The sequence below is a fragment of the Oncorhynchus mykiss genome, chromosome 2, assembly GCF_057628025.1.
Source record: "Oncorhynchus mykiss isolate SJ-2025 chromosome 2, ASM5762802v1, whole genome shotgun sequence".
Lineage (NCBI taxonomy): Eukaryota > Metazoa > Chordata > Actinopteri > Salmoniformes > Salmonidae > Oncorhynchus > Oncorhynchus mykiss.
In genome coordinates, this window is record NC_143023.1 from 5,487,501 (window position 1) to 5,511,068 (window position 23,568).

The 23,568-nt window shown below is 44.1% G+C and overlaps 1 protein-coding gene and 1 pseudogene across 1 annotated transcript in view; both read left to right on the top strand.

Moving 5' to 3' along the window:
* LOC110511431 (collagen alpha-1(XIV) chain) overlaps nt 1–23,568 on the top strand; it is a 256,230-nt gene that overhangs the window by 59,050 nt on the left and 173,612 nt on the right. The window contains 11 exon segments of the mRNA XM_090186206.1: nt 1,449–1,604; nt 3,261–3,380; nt 6,356–6,520; nt 10,138–10,299; nt 12,996–13,156; nt 14,486–14,615; nt 14,781–14,926; nt 19,426–19,555; nt 21,065–21,204; nt 22,111–22,237; nt 22,428–22,567. Coding sequence (XP_090042332.1) covers nt 1,449–1,604; nt 3,261–3,380; nt 6,356–6,520; nt 10,138–10,299; nt 12,996–13,156; nt 14,486–14,615; nt 14,781–14,926; nt 19,426–19,555; nt 21,065–21,204; nt 22,111–22,237; nt 22,428–22,567 — 1,577 coding nt within the window.
* Nucleotides 19,566–20,950, top strand: LOC149984769 (uncharacterized; annotated as a pseudogene).

Consider the following 23,568-nt stretch of genomic DNA (forward strand, 5'->3'; position numbering starts at 1 on the left):
CAATACATTACAATACAATACATTACCATACAATTACATTACCATACATTACATAACATTGCCATACAATACATTACAATACAATACAATACAATACATTACCATACAATACACTACATTACCATACAATACAATACATTGCAAGACATTACCATACACTACAATACAATACCATGCAATTCACTATATTACCATACAATACATTACAAGACATTACATTACAATGCAATACATTACAATACATTACCATACAATACATTGCAAGACATTACCATACACTACAATACAATACCATGCAATTCACTATATTACCATACAATACATTACAAGACATTACATTACAATGCAATACATTACAATACATTACAATGCAATACAATGCAATTCACTATATTACAATACAATACATGACAATACAATGCAATACATTACAATACATGACAATACATGACAATACATGACAATACAATACAATACATGACAATACATGACAATACATGACAATACATGACAATACACTACATTACGATACAATACATTGCCATACAATGCAATACAATACAGTCCTTCCTAAACCTGATTTACTGACTGCTGTGGAATCCTTCCATTAACCCAGTGTGTTGGAGTGTGTGTGTGTATGCATGTGTGTATGTGTGTGTGTGTTTAACAACTAAAACTCTTATTCTCTCCCAGAGCTGTCTTCTAGAGAGGTCATTTTCCCAGGCACTCTAAGCTGAAGTCTGCCTGGTCTGGACAGCATCCCAACGTGGTAGAGTCTCTTCTCCCACGTTTTTCTGGTTCTTCCTTCTCAAAGACAAAGTGATGTTAAGAAAACACCACTGTATCTGGGATGGTACAGCGACAGGCATTAGTGTTTACAAACAGACTGCTTACTGTCTCTGTCCTTCACATGATGCGTCTGCTGTGTGATGTCGTTTCTCTCTGTTCTATAGTTCTGAATGTTCGATAAAAACGTACCTTGAAAATGACCGTCTGGAAAGGTTCCTTTCCTTTCCTGTATTTTGAAGAGCATTTTGCATTTATGTGGTTGTCTTGGACCAAATCTGCACACCAAAAGTCTCACGATATTCACGTTGTCCTTCATGGACTGTGACTCTACTTATCTACATTCTTTGGCATATTGTTTTCTGATGTTATTTTCTCCCGCTGTCTGGTTGTCCTGCAGTGGAGCTGTTTGTCTGTACGACTCAGGCCACAGCTGACGTAGTGACCCGTGTTCTCCCGTCTCACCCTCTTTTGTCTGTACGACTCAGGCCACAGCTGACGTAGTGACCCGTGTTCTCCCGTCTCACCCTCTTTTGTCTGTACGACTCAGGCCACAGCTGACGTAGTGACCCGTGTTCTCCCGTCTCACCCTCTTTTGTCTGTACGACTCAGGCCACAGCTGACGTAGTGACCCGTGTTCTCCCGTCTCACCCTCTGTCCAGCGGATCCTTTTGTCTGTACGACTCAGGCCATAGCTGACATAGTGATCCTGGTGGATGGATCCTGGAGCATCGGGAGGCTCAACTTCCGCTTGGTCCGCATGTTCCTGGAGAACCTGGTCAGCGCTTTCAGCGTCGGGATCGACCAGACCAGGATAGGTAAGCATTAGCATCACTCTGTTACTGACCAGGATAGGTAAGCATTAGCATCACTGTCTGTTACTGACCAGGATAGGTAAGCATTAGCATCACTGTCTGTTATTGACCAGGATAGGTAAGCATTAGCATCACTCTGTTACTGACCAGGATAGGTAAGCATTAGCATCACTGTCTGTTATTGACAAGGATAGGTAAGCATTAGCATCACTCTGTTACTGACCAGGATAGGTAAGCATTAGCATCACTGTCTGTTACTGACCAGGATAGGTAAGCATTAGCATCACTGTCTGTTATTGACCAGGATAGGTAAGCATTAGCATCACTCTGTTACTGACCAGGATAGGTAAGCATTAGCATCACTGTCTGTTATTGACCAGGATAGGTAAGCATTAGCATCACTGTCTGTTATTGACCAGGATAGGTAAGCATTAGCATCACTGTCTGTTACTGACCAGGATAGGTAAGCATTAGTATCACTGTCTGTTATTGACCAGGATAGGTAAGCATTAGCATCACTGTCTGTTACTGACCAGGATAGGTAAGCATTAGCATCACTCTGTTACTGACCAGGATAGGTAAGCATTAGCATCACTCTGTTACTGACCAGGATAGGTAAGCATTAGCATCACTGTCTGTTACTGACCAGGATAGGTAAGCATTAGCATCACTGTCTGTTATTGACCAGGATAGGTAAGCATTAGCATCACTCTGTTACTGACCAGGATAGGTAAGCATTAGCATCACTGTCTGTTATTGACCAGGATAGGTAAGCATTAGCATCACTGTCTGTTATTGACCAGGATAGGTAAGCATTAGCATCACTGTCTGTTACTGACCAGGATAGGTAAGCATTAGCATCACTGTCTGTTATTGACCAGGATAGGTAAGCATTAGCATCACTGTCTGTTATTGACCAGGATAGGTAAGCATTAGCATCACTGTCTGTTATTGACCAGGATAGGTAAGCATTAGCATCACTCTGTTACTGACCAGGATAGGTAAGCATTAGCATCACTGTCTGTTATTGACCAGGATAGGTAAGCATTAGCATCACTGTCTGTTATTGACCAGGATAGGTAAGCATTAGCATCACTGTCTGTTACTGACCAGGATAGGTAAGCATTAGCATCACTGTCTGTTATTGACCAGGATAGGTAAGCATTAGCATCACTGTCTGTTATTGACCAGGATAGGTAAGCATTAGCATCACTGTCTGTTATTGACCAGGATAGGTAAGCATTAGCATCACTGTCTGTTATTGACCAGGATAGGTAAGCATTAGCATCGCTGTCTGTTATTAGTCTTACTGTACTGTCACAGGGTTCAATAGCCTTACTGTACTGTCACAGGGTTCAATAGCCTTACTGTACTGTCACAGAGTTCAATAGCCTTACTGTCCTGTCACAGGGTTCAATAGCCTTACTGTACTGTACAGGGTTCAATAGCCTTACTGTACTGTCACAGGGTTCAATAGCCTTACTGTACTGTACTGTCACAGGGTTCATTAGCCCTACTGTACTTTCACAGGGTTCAATAGCCTTACTGTACTGTCACAGAGTTCAATAGCCTGGTCAAATGCAGGTGTGAAGTATATTCCCTTATGTATTCCTTATCCTATAAATGAAATCTATATTATTGTATTGTATTCCCTCCCAGGTCTGGCCCAGTACAGTGGGGACCCCAGGATAGAGTGGCATCTGAATGCCTTCACCACTAAAGATGCTGTCCTGGATGCTGTGAAGAACCTGCCCTATAAGGGAGGCAACACACTGACAGGTACAATTCACCAGCAGCTCCCTCTGACTTCATCCCTAGTGACAGCTATGGAAAGGTCACAGTAGATTTAGCCCAGAGGGGGACGTTTAGCCATGCTTAATACACAGACGTATTGAAATCTGTTTATAGATTTTTGCATGAATGTAAAGCATTTTGTTAAGGGAGTTAGTTTTATTTTATACCTTTATTAAACTAGGCAAGTCAGTTAAGAACAAATTCTTATTTTCAATGACGGCCTAGGAACAGTGGGTTAACTGCCTGTTCAGGGGCAGAACGACAGATTTGTACCTTGTCAGCTCGGGGGTTTGAACTTGCAACTTTCCAGTTGCTAGTTCAATGCTCTATCCACTAGGCTACCCTGCCGCCCCAGGGCAGCCTAGTGAGGGAAGTCTATATGACTTTTAGATGTATCAACCAGTGGAGCCATCATCAGGGAACTGTCTGTCTATCTGTCTGTCTAGCTATCTGTCTGTCTATCTGTCTGTCTATCTGTCTGTCTAGCTATCTGTCTAGCTATCTGTCTAGCTATCTGTCTGTCTATCTGTCTGTCTGTCTGTCTGTCTGTCTATCTGTCTGTCTATCTGTCTGTCTAGCTATCTGTCTAGCTGTCTAGTTTTCCATCTCTCTGTCTATCTGTCTGTCTAGCTGTCTAGTTTTCTATCTATCTGTGTATCTGTCTATCTGTGTAGCTGTGTAGTTGTCTATCTGTGTAGCTGTCTAGCTGTCTATCTGTGTAGCTGTGTAGTTGTCTATCTGTATATCCGTCTATCTGTGTAGCTGTGTAGCTGTCTATCAGTGTAGCTGTGTAGCTGTCTATCTGTGTAGCTGTGTAGCTGTGTATCTATCTAACTGTCTATCTGTGTAGCTGTATAGCTGTCTATCTGTGTAGCTGTCTATCTGTGTAGCTGTCTATATGTGTAGCTGTCTAGCTGTCTAGCTGTGTATCTGTCAAACTGTCTAGCTGTGTATTTGTGTAGCTGTGTATTTGTGTAGCTGTCTAGGAGTCTATCTGTGTAGCTGTCTAGCTGTGTAGCTGTCTAGCTGTGTATCTGTCAAACTGTGTAGGTGTGTATCTGTCTAGCTTTGTATTTGTGTAGCTGTCTAGTAGTCTATCTGTGTAGCTGTGTAGCTGTCTAGCTGTGTATCTGTCAAACTGTGTAGCTGTGTATCTGTCTAGCTGTGTATTTGTGTAGCTGTCTAGGAGTCTATCTGTGTAGCTGTCAAGCTGTGTAGCTGTGTATCTGTCAAACTATGTAGGTGTCTATATGTCAAGCTGTCTATTTGTGTAGCTGTCTAGTAGTCTATCTGTGTAGCTGTCTATCTGTGCATCTGTGTAGCTGTGTATCTGTCTAGCTGTCCATCTGTGTAGCTGTGTATCTGTCTAGCTGTGTAGCTGTCTAGCTGTCTATCTGTGCATCTGTGTAGCTGTGTATCTGTCTAGCTGTCCATCTGTGTAGCTGTGTAGCTGTCTAGCTGTGTATCTGTCAAACTGTGTAGGTGTGTATCTGTCTAGCTGTGTATTTGTGTAGCTGTCTAGTAGTCTATCTGTGTAGCTGTGTAGCTGTCTAGCTGTGTATCTGTCAAACTGTCTAGCTGTGTAGCTGTGTAGCTGTGTAGCTGTCTAGCTATCTAGCTGTGTATCTGTCTAGCTGTGTAGCTGTGTAGCTGTCTAGCTGTGTAGCTGTGTAGCTGTGTAGCTGTGTAGCTGTCTATCTGTGTAGCTGTGTATCTGTCTAGCTGTGTAGCTGTCTAGCTGTCTATCTGTGTTGCTGTCTAGCTGTCTATCTGTGCATCTGTGTAGCTGTGTATCTGTCTAGCTGTCCATCTGTGCATCTGTGTAGCTGTGTATCTGTCTAGCTGTCTATTTGTGCATCTGTGTAGCTGTGCATCTGTGTAGTTGTCTATCTGTGTAGTTGTCTATCTGTCTATCTGTCTATATGTGTAGTTGTCTATATGTGTAGTTGTCTATATGTGTAGTTGTCTAGCTGTGTAGTTGTCTAGCTGTGTAGTTGTCTAGCTGTCTATCTGTCTATCTGTCTATCTGTCTAGCTGTGTAGTTGTCTAGCTGTGTAGTTGTCTAGCTGTGTAGTTGTCTAGCTGTGTAGCTGTCTATCTGTCTAGCTGTGTAGTTGTCTAGCTGTGTAGTTGTCTATCTGTCTATCTGTCTATCTGTCTATCTGTCTATCTGTCTATCTGTCTAGCTGTGTAGCTGTCTAGCTGTGTAGTTGTCTAGCTGTGTAGTTGTCTAGCTGTGTAGTTGTCTAGCTGTGTAGCTGTCTATCTGTCTATCTGTCTATCTGTCTATCTGTCTAGCTGTGTAGCTGTCTATCTGTGTAGCTGTCTATCTGTCTATCTGTGTAACTGTGTAGCTGTGTAACTGAACTACGTAACTCTATATATCTGTGTGTATCTGGGTTCCCTGAGTGTACAAAACATTAGGAACACCTTCTTAATATTGAGTTGCACCCCCTTTTGCCCTCAGAACAGCCTCAGTTCATCGGGACATGGATTCTACAAGGTGTTTCAAGCGTTCCACAGGGATGCTGGCCCATGTTGACTCCAATGCTTCCCACAGTTGTGTCAAGTTGCCCTTAATGTCATTTGGGTGGTGGACCATTCTTCTTGAAACACACAGGAAACTGTTGCGTGTGGAAAACCCAGCAGCGTTGAAGTTCTTGACGCTCCTGTCACCTACTACCACTCCCCGTTCAAAGGCACTTAATATTTTGTCTTGCCCTTTCACCCTCTGAATGACACACATACACAATCCATGTCACAATTGTCTCAAGGCTTAAAAATAATAATTTAACCTGTCTCATCCCCTTCATCTACACTGATTTGAAGTGGATTTAACAAAATTACATCATTAAGGGATCATATCTTTCACCTGGGTTTACCTGGTCAGTCTATGTTATGGAAAGAGCAGGTGTTCCTAATGTTTTGTCCACTCAGTGTATTTCTGTGTATCTGTGTAGGCCTGGCCCTGACCTATATCCTGGAGAACAGCTTCAAGCCCGAGTCAGGCTCCAGGAGCGGGGTACCCAAAGTCGGTATCCTAATCACAGATGGGAAGTCCCAGGATGACGTGATCCCCCCTGCCCAGAGCCTGAGGGACGCTGGCATCGAACTCTTCGCCATTGGTAGGACTCAAGGCCTTGTTGTCCTTACTGTAGTATGAACACATGATGGTTCTCTTTAGGAGCACTACAGTGAAAATACAACTGAAATAAGACATTTACATAAGTATTCAGACCCTTTACTCAGTACTTTGTTTAAGTCTTTTCAGGTTTCTCCAGAGATGGCTCTGGCTGGGTCACTCAAGGACACTCGGAGACTTGTCCCGAATCCACCCCTGCGTTCTCTTGGCTGTGTGCTTAGGGTCGTTGTCCTGTTGGAAGGTGAACCTTCACCCCAGTCTGAGGTCCTGAGCGCTCTGGAGCAGGTTTTCATCAAGGATCTCTCTGTACTTTGCTCTGTTCATCTTTGCCGCAATGCTGACTAGCTTGGCATTCAGGCCAAAGAGTTCATCAGACCAAATAATCTTGTTTCTCATGGTCTGAGAATTTTTAGGTTCCTTTTGGCGAACTCCAAGCAGGCCGTCATGTACCTTTTACACGACAGCCTGCTAGAAGGTTCTCCCATCTCCACAGAGGAACTCTGGTTACTCCCTGACCAAGGCCCTTCTCCCCCCATTGCTCAGTTTGGCTGGGTGGCCAGCTCTAGGAAGAGTCTTGGTGGTTCCAAACCTCTTCCATTTAAGAATGATGGAGGCCACTGTGTTCCTGGAGACCTTCAATGCTGCAGAAATGTTTTGGTACCTTTCCCCAGATCTGTGCCTCGACACAATCCTGTCTCGGAGCTCTACGGACAATTCCTTTGACCTCATGGCTTGGTTTTTGCTCTGACATGCACTGTCAACTGTAGGACCTTTATATAGACAGCTGTGTGCCTTTCCAAATCATGTCCAATCAATTGAATTTACCACAGGTGGACTCCAAGTTGTAGAAACATCTCAAGGATGTTCAATGGAAACAGGATGCACCTGAGCTCAATTTCGCGTTTCATAGCAAAGGGTCTGAATACTTATATAAATCAGGTATTTTTTAAAATAATTTTTCATTTTTAATTTGCAAAAATATCTAAAAACCCTGTTTTCGCTTTGTCATTATGGGATATTGTGTGTAGATTGGTGAGGGTTTATTTTATATAATACATTTTACAATAAGGCTTTAACGTAACATTTTGGGGAAAAACTCAAGGGGTCTGAATACTTTCCGAAGGCCCAGTATATTCATGGTGTGAGACTTGATGCTGTCGGTAGGACACAGTTAGCTGTTTTGATGCTGTCGGTAGGACACAGTTAGTTGTTTTGATGCTGTCGGTAGGACACAGTTAGTTGTCGGTAGGACACAGTTAGTTGTTTCGATGCTGTCGGTAGGACACAGTTAGTTGTTTTGATGCTGTCGGTAGGACACAGTTAGTTGTTTTGATGCTGTCGGTAGGACACAGTTAGTTGTTTCGATGCTGTCGGTAGGACACAGTTAGTTGTTTTGATGCTGTCGGTAGGACACAGTTAGTTGTTTCGATGCTGTCAGTAGGACACAGTTAGTTGTTTTGATGCTGTCGGTAGGACACAGTTAGTTGTCGGTAGGACACAGTTAGTTGTTTTGATGCTGTCGGTAGGACACAGTTAGTTGTTTCGATGCTGTCAGTAGGACACAGTTAGTTGTTTTGATGCTGTCGGTAGGACACAGTTAGTTGTTTTGATGCTGTCGGTAGGACACAGTTAGTTGTCGGTAGGACACAGTTAGTTGTTTTGATGCTGTCGGTAGGACACAGTTAGTTGTTTTGATGCTGTCAGTAGGACACAGTTAGTTGTTTTGATGCTGTCGGTAGGACACAGTTAGTTGTCGGTAGGACACAGTTAGTTGTCGGTAGGACACAGTTAGTTGTCGGTAGGACACAGTTAGTTGTCGGTAGGACACAGTTAGTTGTCGGTAGGACACAGTTAGTTGTCGGTAGGACACAGTTAGTTGTCGGTAGGACACAGTTAGTTGTCGGTAGGACACAGTTAGTTGTTTTGATGCTGTCGGTAGGACACAGTTAGTTGTTTTGATGCTGTCGGTAGGATACAGTTAGTTGTTTTGATGCTGTCGGTAGGACACAGTTAGTTGTTTCGATGCTGTCGGTAGGACACAGTTAGTTGTTTTGATGCTGTCGGTAGGACACAGTTAGTTGTTTTGATGCTGTCGGTAGGACACAGTTAGTTGTTTTGATGCTGTCGGTAGGACACAGTTAGCTGTTTTGATGCTGTCGGTAGGACACAGTTAGTTGTTTTGATGCTGTCGGTAGGACACAGTTAGTTGTTTTGATGCTGTCGGTAGGACACAGTTAGCTGTTTTGATGCTGTCGGTAGGACACAGTTAGTTGTTTTGATGCTGTCGGTAGGACACAGTTAGTTGTCGGTAGGACACAGTTAGTTGTTTTGATGCTGTCAGTAGGACACAGTTAGTTGTTTCGATGCTGTCAGTAGGACACAGTTAGTTGTTTTGATGCTGTCGGTAGGACACAGTTAGTTGTTTTGATGCTGTCGGTAGGACACAGTTAGTTGTTTTGATGCTGTCGGTTTGACACAGTTAGTTGTCGGTAGGACACAGTTAGCTGTTTTGATGCTGTCGGTAGGACACAGTTAGTTGTTTTGATGCTGTCGGTTTGACACAGTTAGCTGTCGGTAGGACACAGTTAGTTGTTTTGATGCTGTCAGTAGGACACAGTTAGTTGTTTCGATGCTGTCAGTAGGACACAGTTAGTTGTTTTGATGCTGTCGGTAGGACACAGTTAGTTGTTTTGATGCTGTCGGTAGGACACAGTTAGTTGTTTTGATGCTGTCAGTAGGACACAGTTAGTTGTTTTGATGCTGTCGGTAGGACACAGTTAGTTGTTTTGATGCTGTCGGTAGGACACAGTTAGTTGTTTTGATGCTGTCAGTAGGACACAGTTAGTTGTTTTGATGCTGTCAGTAGGACACAGTTAGTTGTTTTGATGCTGTCGGTTTGACACAGTTAGTTGTTTTGATGCTGTCGGTAGGACACAGTTAGTTGTCGGTAGGACACAGTTAGTTGTTTTGATGCTGTCAGTAGGACACAGTTAGTTGTTTCGATGCTGTCAGTAGGACACAGTTAGTTGTTTTGATGCTGTCGGTAGGACACAGTTAGTTGTTTTGATGCTGTCGGTTTGACACAGTTAGTTGTTTTGATGCTGTCAGTAGGACACAGTTAGCTGTTTTGATGCTGTCGGTAGGACACAGTTAGTTGTTTTGATGCTGTCGGTAGGACACAGTTAGTTGTTTTAGAGGTAAAGGCTGACATGGTGACACGTTTGGATACACTTTTGTCCTTTGTGTTTTGTTAAGGGAAACAAAAGGAAACGGATAGATCTTGATCTAAATCTTGATCTAAATCTTAATCTTGATCTAGATCTTAATCTAAATCTAGATCTTCATCTAAACCTTCATCTAGATCTTAATCTTGATCTAGATCTTAATCTTGATCTAGACCTTAATCTTAATCTAAATCTTAATCTTGATCTAGATCTTAATCTAAATCTTGATCTAAATCTTGATCTAGTTCTTAATCTTGATCTAGATCTTAATCTTGATCTAGACCTTAATCTTAATCTAAATCTTAATCTAGATCTTAATCTAGATCTTAATCTTGATCTTAATCTTGATCTTAGTGCTCTCTCTCCCTGTGTGCAGGTGTAAAGAATGCTGATGAGAATGAGCTGAGGGCCATAGCTTCTGAGCCTGACAACACTCATGTGTACAACGTGGCAGACTTCAGCGTCATGAGCTCTATCATAGAGGGACTGACCCAGATAGTCTGTGAACGGGTAGAGGAGCAGGACAAGGAGATCAAAGGTGAACAAATCAAATCAGAGAGCAAAGATGTTGGCACGTCAGTCATCATACTACTGTATATCTTTACAGTACATACTGTCTCAGTCATCATACTACTGTATATCGTTACAGTACATACTGTCTCATTCACTTAGACACAGTACCCAGTCTTCAGTCCTCATACTACTGTATATCTTTACAGTACATACTGTCTCATTCACTTAGACACAGTACCCAGTCTTCAGTCCTCATACTACTGTATATCTTTACAGTACATACTGTCTCATTCACTTAGACACAGTACCCAGTCTTCAGTCCTCATACTACTGTATATCTTTACAGTACATACTGTCTCATTCACTTAGACACAGTACCCAGTCTTCAGTCCTCATACTACTGTATATCTTTGCAGTACAAACTGTCTCATTCACTTAGGCACAGTACCCAGTCTTCAGTCCTCATACCACTGTATATCTTTACAGTACATACTGTCTCATTCACTTAGACACAGTACCCAGTCTTCAGTCCTCATACTACTGTATATCTTTACAGTACATACTGTCTCATTCACCATACTACTGTATATCTTTACAGTACATACTGTCTCATTCACCATACTACTGTATATCTTTACAGTACATACTGTCTCAGTCATCATACTACTGTATATCTTTACAGTACATACTGTCTCAGTCCTCATACTACTGTATATCTTTACAGTACATACTGTCTCATTCACTTAGACACAGTACCCAGTCTTCAGTCCTCATACTACTGTATATCTTTACAGTACATACTGTCTCATTCACTTAGACACAGTACCCAGTCTTCAGTCCTCATACTACTGTATATCTTTACAGTACATACTGTCTCATTCACCATACTACTGTATATCTTTACAGTACATACTGTCTCAGTCATCATACTACTGTATATCTTTACAGTACATACTGTCTCAGTCCTCATACTACTGTATATCTTTACAGTACATACTGTCTCATTCACTTAGACACAGTACCCAGTCTTCAGTCCTCATACTACTGTATATCTTTACAGTACATACTGTCTCATTCACTTAGACACAGTACCCAGTCTTCAGTCCTCATACTACTGTATATCTTTACAGTACATACTGTCTCATTCACCATACTACTGTATATCTTTACAGTACATACTGTCTCAGTCATCATACTACTGTATATCGTTACAGTACATACTGTCTCATTCACTTAGACACAGTACCCAGTCTTCAGTCCTCATACTACTGTATATCTTTACAGTACATACTGTCTCATTCACTTAGACACAGTACCCAGTCTTCAGTCCTCATACTACTGTATATCTTTACAGTACATACTGTCTCATTCACTTAGACACAGTACCCAGTCTTCAGTCCTCATACTACTGTATATCTTTACAGTACATACTGTCTCATTCACTTAGACACAGTACCCAGTCTTCAGTCCTCATACTACTGTATATCTTTGCAGTACAAACTGTCTCATTCACTTAGGCACAGTACCCAGTCTTCAGTCCTCATACCACTGTATATCTTTACAGTACATACTGTCTCATTCACTTAGACACAGTACCCAGTCTTCAGTCCTCATACTACTGTATATCTTTACAGTACATACTGTCTCATTCACCATACTACTGTATATCTTTACAGTACATACTGTCTCATTCACCATACTACTGTATATCTTTACAGTACATACTGTCTCAGTCATCATACTACTGTATATCTTTACAGTACATACTGTCTCAGTCCTCATACTACTGTATATCTTTACAGTACATACTGTCTCATTCACTTAGACACAGTACCCAGTCTTCAGTCCTCATACTACTGTATATCTTTACAGTACATACTGTCTCATTCACTTAGACACAGTACCCAGTCTTCAGTCCTCATACTACTGTATATCTTTACAGTACATACTGTCTCATTCACCATACTACTGTATATCTTTACAGTACATACTGTCTCAGTCATCATACTACTGTATATCTTTACAGTACATACTGTCTCAGTCCTCATACTACTGTATATCTTTACAGTACATACTGTCTCATTCACTTAGACACAGTACCCAGTCTTCAGTCCTCATACTACTGTATATCTTTACAGTACATACTGTCTCATTCACTTAGACACAGTACCCAGTCTTCAGTCCTCATACTACTGTATATCTTTACAGTACATACTGTCTCATTCACTTAGACACAGTGCCCAGTCTTTAATATTGAGCAGGCCTCAGGTTGTCACTACAAATCTGAGCTGAAATAACTCCTGTCTGTTTAATACACTTTATACTTAATCCTCATTGCAGAATCATCATAATGCTGTCCATATGTAGTGCATACTGAATAAACACGCACTTAGACATACACACTTAGAAAAAGGTTTCCAAAAGGGTTCTGCGGCTGTCCCCAAAGGAATACCTTTATTGGTTACAGGTAGAACCCTTCTGGGTTCCATTTAGAACCCTCTATGGAAAGAGTTCTTACATGGAACCCTTCTGGGTTCCATGTAGAACCTGGAGCCAAAAGGGTTCTAGTTGGAACCAAAAATAGTTCTTCATAGTGTTCTCCTTTGGGGACAGCCAAAGAACCCTTTTAGGTTCAAGATAGCATTTTTTATTTCTAAGAGTGTACTGTACAAACTTTCCAAACCATGCATTCTCTAACGATCCGTTGTAATGTATCTCCAGGAGAGTCTGCAGGTCAGGAGACACAGGGAGCCCCTCAGGACCTAGTGACATCAGAGGTGACAGCCAGGAGTTTCAGGGTGTCCTGGAGTCACGCTCCCGGCAGTGTAGAGAAGTACCGTGTGGTGTTCTACCCTGCTACCCAGGGAGGACGGCCTGAAGAGGTATACACACTCCATCTTGGAACTTGTTTAGTTCTGAATAGAATCACAATTTTGTATTGTTCCGTTCCACTGTTCCGAACAGAACAATAAAGTTCTGAACCGGGTTCAAACCCTAAAAAAGTATCCGTTTATATTTTGAATTTCTGTTCCTTTTTTAAACGTGTACAATCGACAGTTGTTTACATTTAGCTCATTAAATGACTTCACCAATTGTTCCAGGTTTCGTTTCTGTTCCTTGAAAAATGTATATTACTGGATGTATTGACTCCAGATGTTCAGTCTCTGTGTATCTCTCTGACCCAGTCTCTGTGTATCTCTCTGACCCAGTCTCTGTGTATCTCTCTGACCCAGTCTCTGTGTATCTCTCCGACCCAGTCTCTGTGTATCTCTCCGACCCAGTCTCTCTGTATCTCTCTGACCCAGTCTCTGTGTATCTCTCTGACCCAGTCTCTGTGTATCTCTCTGAACTAGGCTCTGTGTATCTCTCTGACCCAGTCTCTGTGTATCTCTCTGACCCAGTCTCTGTGTATCTCTCTGAACTAGGCTCTGTGTATCTCTCTGACCCAGTATCTGTGTATCTCTCTGACCCAGTCTCTGTGTATCTCTCTGAACCAGTCTCTGTGTATCTCTCTGACCCAGTCTCTGTGTATCTCTCTGAACTAGGCTCTGTGTATCTCTCTGACCCAGTCTCTGTGTGTCTCTCTGACCCAGTCTCTGTGTATCTCTCTGACCCAGTCTCTGTGTGTCTCTCTGACCCAGTCTCTGTGTATCTCTCTGACCCAGTCTCTGTGTATCTCTCTGTATCTCTCTGACCCAGTCTCTGTGTATCTCTCTGACCCAGTCTCTGTGTATCTCTCTGAACTAGGCTCTGTGTATCTCTCTGACCCAGTCTCTGTGTGTCTCTCTGACCCAGTCTCTGTGTGTCTCTCTGACCCAGTCTCTGTGTATCTCTCTGACCCAGTCTCTGTGTATCTCTCTGACCCAGTCTCTGTGTGTCTCTCTGACCCAGTCTCTGTGTATCTCTCTGACCCAGTCTCTGTGTATCTCTCTGACCCAGTCTCTGTGTATCTCTATGACCCAGTCTCTGTGTATCTCTCTGACCCAGTCTCTGTGTGTCTCTCTGACCCAGTCTCTGTGTATCTCTCTGACCCAGTCTCTGTGTATCTCTCTGACCCAGTCTCTGTGTATCTCTCTGACCCAGTCTCTGTGTATCTCTCTGACCCAGTCTCTGTGTATCTCTCCGACCCAGTCTCTGTGTATCTCTCCGACCCAGTCTCTCTGTATCTCTCTGACCCAGTCTCTGTGTATCTCTCTTTGTATCTCTCCCAGGCTGTGGTGGACGGCACAGAGAACTCTGTGGTTCTGCGGCATCTCAACTCCTTAACAGAGTACCAGTTAGCTGTGTTCGCTGTCTACACCAGCTCAGCTAGCGAGGCACTTCGTGGCAGCGAGACCACATGTGAGTCCACCTCCCTTCTCATTGTCAGCAAGACTATTTTCTACACTTGTTATTTTTTTCCTCCTGGGCCAAGTTGGATGTGTCTAAACATACTCTTTCACCTGGGTTTAACCCAACTTTCTGTGTGTGTCTGTTCGTTCCTGTGTGTGTTCGCGTGTGTCTCAGTGGCTCTCCCCATGGTGAACGGCCTGGAGCTGTACGACGTTACCCACAACACCATGCGGGCGCGGTGGAGCGGTGTGCAGGGCGTCTCGGGGTACATGGTCCTATACGCCCCCCTGACCGAGGACCAGGCCTCCGACGAGAAAGAGGTACCCCAGCCGGAGGGCCGCAAGCCTGGGTGGGATCGGTCTGGGGGAGGGTTCTTCCTGGAGGGGCTGGTGGTGGTCCGTGTCTCTTTTCTCCTGATGAAATATAGCATGGAGAATCCCTAGTTCCTAAACCACAGGAGCACCGGGGGTGGGAGGCCTTGTGTCAGTAGATCTGCTGCTGAACAGAACCAGCAGAACCCTGGTGATCTGGAGGCTCCACAGGCTTATTGGATCTGGTGGTGTCATGGAGGCAGGAAAGGCCTCAATAAGAGGACATCCTCTGTCCCTGTCTTTGTCCCTGTCTCTGTCCCTGTCCCTGTCCATGTCCCTGTCTCTGTCCCTATCACTGTCACTGTCACTGTCCCTGTCCCTGTATCTGTCTCTGTCTCTGTCTCTGTCCCTGTCCCTGTCTCTGTGTCTCTGTCTGTCCCTGTCTCTGTCCCTATCCCTGTCACTGTCCCTGTCCCTGTCTCTGTCTCTGTCTCTGTCCCTGTCCCTGTCCCTGTCCCTGTCCCTGTCTCTGTCCCTGTCCCTGTCCCTGTCCCTGTCCCTGTCCCTGTCTCTGTCTCTGTCTCTGTCACCGTCTCTGTCTCTGTCCCTATCTCTGTCCCTGTCTCTGTCCCTGTCTCTGTCTCTGTCCCTGTCTCTCTCTGTCCATGTATCTGTCCCTGTCCCTGTCTCTCTCTGTCCCTATCTCTGTCCCTGTCTCTGTCCCGGTCTCTGTCTCTGTCCCTGTCTCTCTCTGTCCATGTATCTGTCCCTGTCCCTGTCTCTCTCTGTCCCTATCTCTGTCTCTGTCCCTGTCCCTATCCCTATCCCTGTCCCTGTCCCTGTCCCTGTCCCTGTCCCTGTCTCTGTCCCTGTCCCTGTCTCTGTCCCTGTCCTTGTCTCTGTCCCTGTCTCTAGAGAACATGTTGCAGTTTTAAAGAAAGTGTGCTTCAAATCTACATTTTGACATGAGGGACAGAGAGGAAAATGAGCTGTTTTACATTCTGACATGAGACCAGAGAGGAAAATTAGCTGTTTTACATTCTGACATGAGGGCCAGAGAGGAAAATGAGCTGCTTTACATTCTGACATGAGACCAGAGAGGAAAATGAGCTGTTTTACATTCTGACATGAGGGCCAGAGAGGAAAATGAGCTGTTTTACATTCTGACATGAGACCAGAGAGGAAAATGAGCTGTTTTACATTCTGACATGAGACCAGAGAGGAAAATGAGCTGTTTTACATTCTGACATGAGGGCCAGAGAGGAAAATGAGCTGCTTTACTTTTTGACATGAGACCAGAGAGGAAAATGAGCTGCTTTACATTTTGACATGAGACCAGAGAGGAAAATGAGCTGTTTTACATTCTGACATGAGACCAGAGAGGAAAATGAGCTGTTTTACATTCTGACATGAGGGCCAGAGAGGAAAATGAGCTGCTTTACATTCTGACATGAGGGCAGAGAGGAAAATGAGCTGTTTTACATTCTGACATGAGACCAGAGAGGAAAATGAGCTGTTTTACATTCTGACATGAGACCAGAGAGGAAAATGAGCTGTTTTACATTCTGACATGAGGGCCAGAGAGGAAAATGAGCTGCTTTACATTTTGACATGAGACCAGAGAGGAAAATGAGCTGCTTTACATTTTGACATGAGACCAGAGAGGAAAATGAGCTGTTTTACATTCTGACATGAGACCAGAGAGGAAAATGAGCTGTTTTACATTCTGACATGAGGGCCAGAGAGGAAAATGAGCTGCTTTACATTCTGACATGAGGGCAGAGAGGAAAATGAGCTGTTTTACATTCTGACATGAGACCAGAGAGGAAAATGAGCTGTTTTACATTCTGACATGAGGGGCAGAGAGGAAAATGAGCTGCTTTACATTCTGACATGAGACCAGAGAGGAAAATGAGCTGCTTTACATTCTGACATGAGGGGCAGAGAGGAAAATGAGCTGTTTTACATTCTGACATGAGACCAGAGAGGAAAATGAGCTGCTTTACATTCTGACATGAGACCAGAGAGGAAAATGAGCTGTTTTACATTCTGACATGAGGGCCAGAGAGGAAAATGAGCTGCTTTACATTTTGACATGAGGGGCAGAGAGGAAAATGAGCTGTTTTACATTCTGACATGAGGGGCAGAGAGGAAAATGAGCTGCTTTACATTCTGACATGAGACCAGAGAGGAAAATGAGCTGTTTTACATTCTGACATGAGACCAGAGAGGAAAATGAGCTGTTTTACATTCTGACATGAGACCAGAGAGGAAAATGAGCTGCTTTACATTCTGACATGAGACCAGAGAGGAAAATGAGCTGTTTTACATTCTGACATGAGGGCCAGAGAGGAAAATGAGCTGCTTTACATTTTGACATGAGGGGCAGAGAGGAAAATGAGCTGTTTTACATTCTGACATGAGACCAGAGAGGAAAATGAGCTGTTTTACATTCTGACATGAGACCAGAGAGGAAAATGAGCTGTTTTACATTCTGACATGAGACCAGAGAGGAAAATGAGCTGCTTTACATTCTGACATGAGGTGGATTTTTTGCATTTTTAATATGATATCTGAGTGACACTGACTAACAGAATCGATGGGGGCCCCTGGTCGGTATTTCAACCATGATAACAAGTTTAGATAGCTGTCCGCTAAACTAACTGACACGGGCTAATTGACTGACTATCAGTGACTGATACAACAAGAGAAAAACTGATGATGTACCACCACATTTTGAAATTGCAACTTGTGTATTCTAATCTTCTAACCCGCAACAGTAAGTTGAGACCTCGACTGAGTTTATAAAATACACTGCTCAAAAAAACAGAGGGAACACTTAAACAACACAATGTAACTCCAAGTGAATCACACTTCTGTGAAATCAAACTGTCCACTTAGGAAGCAACACTGATTGACAATGAATTTCACATGCTGTTGTGCAAATGGAATAGACAACAGGTTGAAATTATAGGCAATTAGCAAGACACCCCCAATAAAGGAGTGGTTTTGCAGGTGGTGACCACAGACCACTTCTCAGTTCCTATGCTTCCTGGCTGATGTTTTGGTCACTTTTGAATGCTGGCGGTGCTTTCACTGTAGTGGTAGCATGAGACGGAGTCTACAACCCACACAAGTGGCTCAGGTAGTGCAGCTCATCCAGGATGGCACATCAATGCGAGCTGTGGCTAGAAGGTTTGCTGTGTCTGTCAGCGTATTGTCCAGAGCATGGAGGCGCTACCAGGAGACAGGCCAGTACATCAGGAGACGTGGAGGAGGCCGTAGGAGGGCAACAACCCAGCAGCAGGACCGCTACCTCCACCTTTGTGCAAGGAGGAGCAGGAGGAGCACTGCCAGAGCCCTGCAAAATGACCTCCAGCAGGCCACAAATGTGCATGTGTCTGCTCAAACGGTCAGAAACAGACTCCATGAGGGTGGTATGAGGGCCCGACGTCCACAGGTGGGGGTTGTGCTTACAGCCCAACACCGTGCAGGACGTTTGGCATTTGTCAGAGAACACCCAGATTGGCAAGTTCGCCACTGGCGTCCCTGTCTGGGACATCATGTCTCGCTCCATCCACCAACGCCACGTTGCACCACAGACTGTCCAGGAGTTGGCGGATGCTTTAGTCCAGGTCTGGGAGGAGATCACTCAGGAGACCATCCGCCACCTCATCAGGAGCATGCCCAGGCGTTGTAGGGAGGTCATACAGGCACTTGGAGGCCACACACACTACTGAGCCTCATTTTGACTTGTTTTAAGGACATTACATCAAAGTTGGATCAGCCTGTAGTGTGGTTTTCCACTTTAATTTTGAGTGTGACTCCAAATCCAGACCTCCATGGGTTGATACATTTGATTTCCATTGATAATTTTTGTGTGATTTTGTTGTCAGCACATTCAACTATGTAAAGAAAAACGTATTTAATGAGAATATTTCATTCATTCAGATCTAGGATGTGTTATTTTAGTGTTCCCTTTATTTTTTTGAGCAGTGTATATATATATATATATATATATATATATATATATATATATATATATATATATATATATATATATATATATATATATATATATATATATATATATATATATATATATATATATATAATATGGGGAACTTTGGTTTTACCTCTCTGTGTGTGGCCCGCGGCCCTTCCAAAGTGCAGCCGCGGTCCGGATTATTCCACAAGATAAACGACTCTGCTTTTTCTACAGTATTGCGTGCCTCAGAAATAATACTGTACGTTCTGTACAGCTGTCTTCAGACAGTGCAAAGAAGTGACATGTTTCATGTTGAATTATTCTCCGTACTAATCAGGCTTCCAGATGGCACTTCTTGGCTTCAGTCCCAACAATACCCTGTTCCCCATATAGTCCACTACATTAGTCCACTACACAAGTAGTGCACTATATAAGGAATAGGTTGTAATTTGGGACTCACACCACTGTGTCATCTGGACCTTCATCGATGCTTTCCCATTTCCCCCTTTAATACCAACAGATGAAGGTGTCAGACGCAGTAACTGATCTACAGCTGGAGGACTTGACTCCTGCCACTGAGTACACGGTGACAGTCTACGCCATGTATGGAGAAGAAGCTAGCGATCCTATGAGTAGCCAGCAGACCACCTGTAAGTGTCCTCTTAAACCTACTGTTAAATATTCAACAATTCAGATAAAGGACAGGTATACTGTGGGTCTTCCTGAGGACAGATATACTGTGGGTCTTCCTGATGACAGATATACTGTGGGTCTTCCTGAGGACAGATATACTGTGGGTCTTCCTGAGGACAGATATACTGTGGGTCTTCCTGAGGACAGATATACTGTGGGTCTTCCTGAGGACAGATATACTGTGGGTCTTCCTGAGGACAGGTATACTGTGGGTCTTCCTGAGGACAGGTATACTGTGGGTCTTCCTGAGGACAGGGATACTGTGGGTCTTCCTGAGGACAGATATACTGTGGGTCTTCCTGAGGACAGATATACTGTGGGTCTTCCTGAGGACAGGTATACTGTGGGTCTTCCTGAGGACAGGTATACTGTGGGTCTTCCTGAGGACAGGTATACTGTGGGTCTTCCTGAGGACAGATATACTGTGGGTCTTCCCGAGGACAGATATACTGAAGGTCTTCCCGAGGACAGATATACTGAAGGTCTTCCTGAGGACAGTTATACTGAAGGTCTTCCTGAGGACAGATATACTGTGGGTCTTCCTGAGGACAGATATACTGAAGGTCTTCCTGAGGACAGATATACTGAAGGTCTTCCTGAGGACAGATATACTGTAGGTCTTCCTGAGGACAGATATACTGAAGGTCTTCCTGAGGACAGATATACTGAAGGTCTTCCTGAGGACAGATATACTGAAGGTCTTCCCGAGGACAGATATACTGTGGGTCTTCCTGAGGACAGATGTACTGAAGGTCTTCCTGAGGACAGATATACTGAAGGTCTTCCTGAGGACAGATATACTGTAGGTCTTCCTGAGGACAGATATACTGAAGGTCTTCCTGAGGACAGATATACTGAAGGTCTTCCTGAGGACAGATATACTGAAGGTCTTCCCGAGGACAGATATACTGTAGGTCTTCCTGAGGACAGATATACTGTAGGTCTTCCTGAGGACAGATATACTGAAGGTCTTCCCGAGGACAGATATACTGTTGGTCTTCCTGATGACAGGTATACTGTGGGTCTTCCTGAGGACAGATATACTGAAGGTCTTCCCGAGGACAGATATACTGAAGGTCTTCCCGAGGACAGATATACTGAAGGTCTTCCTAAGGACAGATATACTGAAGGTCTTCCTGAGGACAGATATACTGAAGGTCTTCCTGAGGACAGATATACTGAAGGTCTTCCTGAGGACAGATATACTGAAGGTCTTCCTGAGGACAAATATACTGAAGGTCTTCCTGAGAACAGATATACTGAAGGTCTTCCTGAGGACAGATATACTGAAGGTCTTCCTGAGGACAGATATACTGAAGGTCTTCCTGTCTTCAGAAGTTGTAGCTGTATAGCACGTAGTGTCTGCTGATGGAAAAAGGGCTCTGTAAATACATTTGATTGATTGATTGATTGATTGATTGATCTCATCAACATGACATTCCGAGTTAACCCCTTTGTGTCTGCAGTGCCACTGAGCCCTCCCAAAAACCTTGTGTTCTCTGAGGTGGACCACAAGTCAGCCAAACTGTCGTGGGAAGCTGCCTCTAGGAAGGTGACAGGATACCGCATCATGTACGCCAAGACTGACGGGCTAAAGACTGATGAGGTGAGAGACAACACGAGGGGATTTAACCTAGAACAAGACTAGGGGATTTAACCTAGAACAAGACAAGGGGATTTAACCTAGAACAAGACTAGGGAATTTAACCTAGAACAAGACTAGGGGATTTAACCTAGAACAAGACTAGGGGATTTAACCTAGAACAAGACTAGGGGATTTAACCTAGAACAAGATTAGGGGATTTAACCTAGAACAAGACTAGGGGATTTAACCTAGAACAAGACAAGGGGATTTAACCTAGAACAAGACTAGGGGATTTAACATAGAGTTATACATATATTACGTCTGTCTGTCTGTCTGTCTGTCTGTCTGTCTGTCTGTCTGTCCTCTCAATACTGTGTGTCTCTCTCTCTCTTCTGTCAATACTGTGTGTCTCTCTCTCTTCTGTCAATACTGTGTGTCTCTCTCTCTCTCTTCTGTCAATACTGTGTGTCTCTCTCTCTTCTGTCAATACTGTGTGTCTCTCTCTCTTCTGTCAATACTGTGTGTCTCTCTCTCTCTCTTCTGTCAATACTGTGTGTCTCTCTCTCTTCTGTCAATACTGTGTGTCTCTCTCTCTTCTGTCAATACTGTGTGTCTCTCTCTCTTCTGTCAATACTGTGTGTCTCTCTCTCTTCTGTCAATACTGTGTGTCTCTCTCTCTCTTCTGTCAATACTGTGTGTCTCTCTCTCTTCTGTCAATACTGTGTCTCTCTCTCTTCTGTCAATACTGTGTGTGTGTCTCTCTCTCTCTTCTGTCAATACTGTGTGTGTCTCTCTCTCTCTTCTGTCAATACTGTGTGTCTCTCTCTCTCTTATGTCAATACTGTGTGTCTCTCTCTCTCTTCTGTCAATACTGTGTGTCTCTCTCTCTCTCTTCTGTCAATACTGTGTGTCTCTGTTTCCCCTTAGGTGGATGTGGGTCCAGTCACGTCCTGGACTCTGAATGACCTGACGTCTGCAAGGGAGTATGAGGTAGCCATATTTGGGATCTACGACGAGGGCCAATCAGAAGCCCTCTCTGGCAGCTTCACCACCGGTAAGAACCAATCAGAGTCTCTCAGAGTAGTGCCAGGACAGGGTTTGCACTTTAGGAACTATTTTATTGGTACTAACCAGGTCAGAATAGGACTGTAGTATGAGTTTTTCCAGTCAGAAGTGATGTGTGTTTTACTTCATGTTATAGCTGATCTTACTGTTCTGATGATGCTGTTTGATCTCTCTAATAGACCCTGTACCAGGCCCTCTTGACCTCCAGGCCAGTGAGGTCACCGCAGAGAGCTTCCGGGTCAGCTGGGATCACTCTGCTCCGGGCATCGTCCTCTACAAACTGACCTGGGCTCCTTATGATGGAGGGGACACTAAGGAGGTCAGTATGGGGTCAACCCACTAAGGAGGTTAGGACAGGGACAACCCACTAAGGAGGTCAGTACTGAGACAACCCACTAAGGAGGTTGGTACTGGGACAACCCACTAAGGAGGTTGGTACTGGGACAACCCACTATGGAGGTTGGTACTGAGACAACCCACTAAGGAGGTTGGTACTGGGATAACCCACTATGGAGGTCAGTACTGAGACAACCCACTATGGAGGTTGGTACTGAGACAACCCACTAAGGAGGTTGGTACTGGGATAACCCACTATGGAGGTCAGTACTGAGACAACCCACTAAGGAGGTCAGTACTGAGATAACCCACTAAGGAGGTTGGTACTGGGACAACCCACTAAGGAGGTTGGTACTGGGATAACCCACTAAGGAGGTTGGTACTGGGATAACCCACTAAGGAGGTCAGTACTGAGACAACCCACTATGGAGGTCAGTACTGAGACAACCCACTAAGGAGGTTGGTACTGGGACAACCCACTAAGGAGGTTGGTACTGGGATAACCCACTAAGGAGGTTGGTACAGGGACAACCCACTAAGGAGGTCAGTACTGAGACAACCCACTAAGGAGGTTGGTACTGGGACAACCCACTAAGGAGGTTGGTACTGGGACAACCCACTAAGGAGGTTGGTACTGGGATAACCCACTAAGGAGGTTGGTACAGGGACAACCCACTATGGAGGTTGGTACTGAGACAACCCATTAAGGAGAGGGGTACTGAGATAACCCACTAAGGAGGTCAGTACTGAGATAACCCACTAAGGAGGTCAGTACTGAGACAACCCACTAAGGAGGTCAGTACTTAGACAACCCACTAAGGAGGTCAGTACTGAGACAACCCACTAAGGAGGTTGGTACTGGGACAACCCACTATGGAGGTTGGTACTGGGATAACCCACTAAGGAGGTTGGTACTGGGACAACCCACTATGGAGGTTGGTACTGGGACAACCCACTATGGAGGTTGGTACTGGGACAACCCAC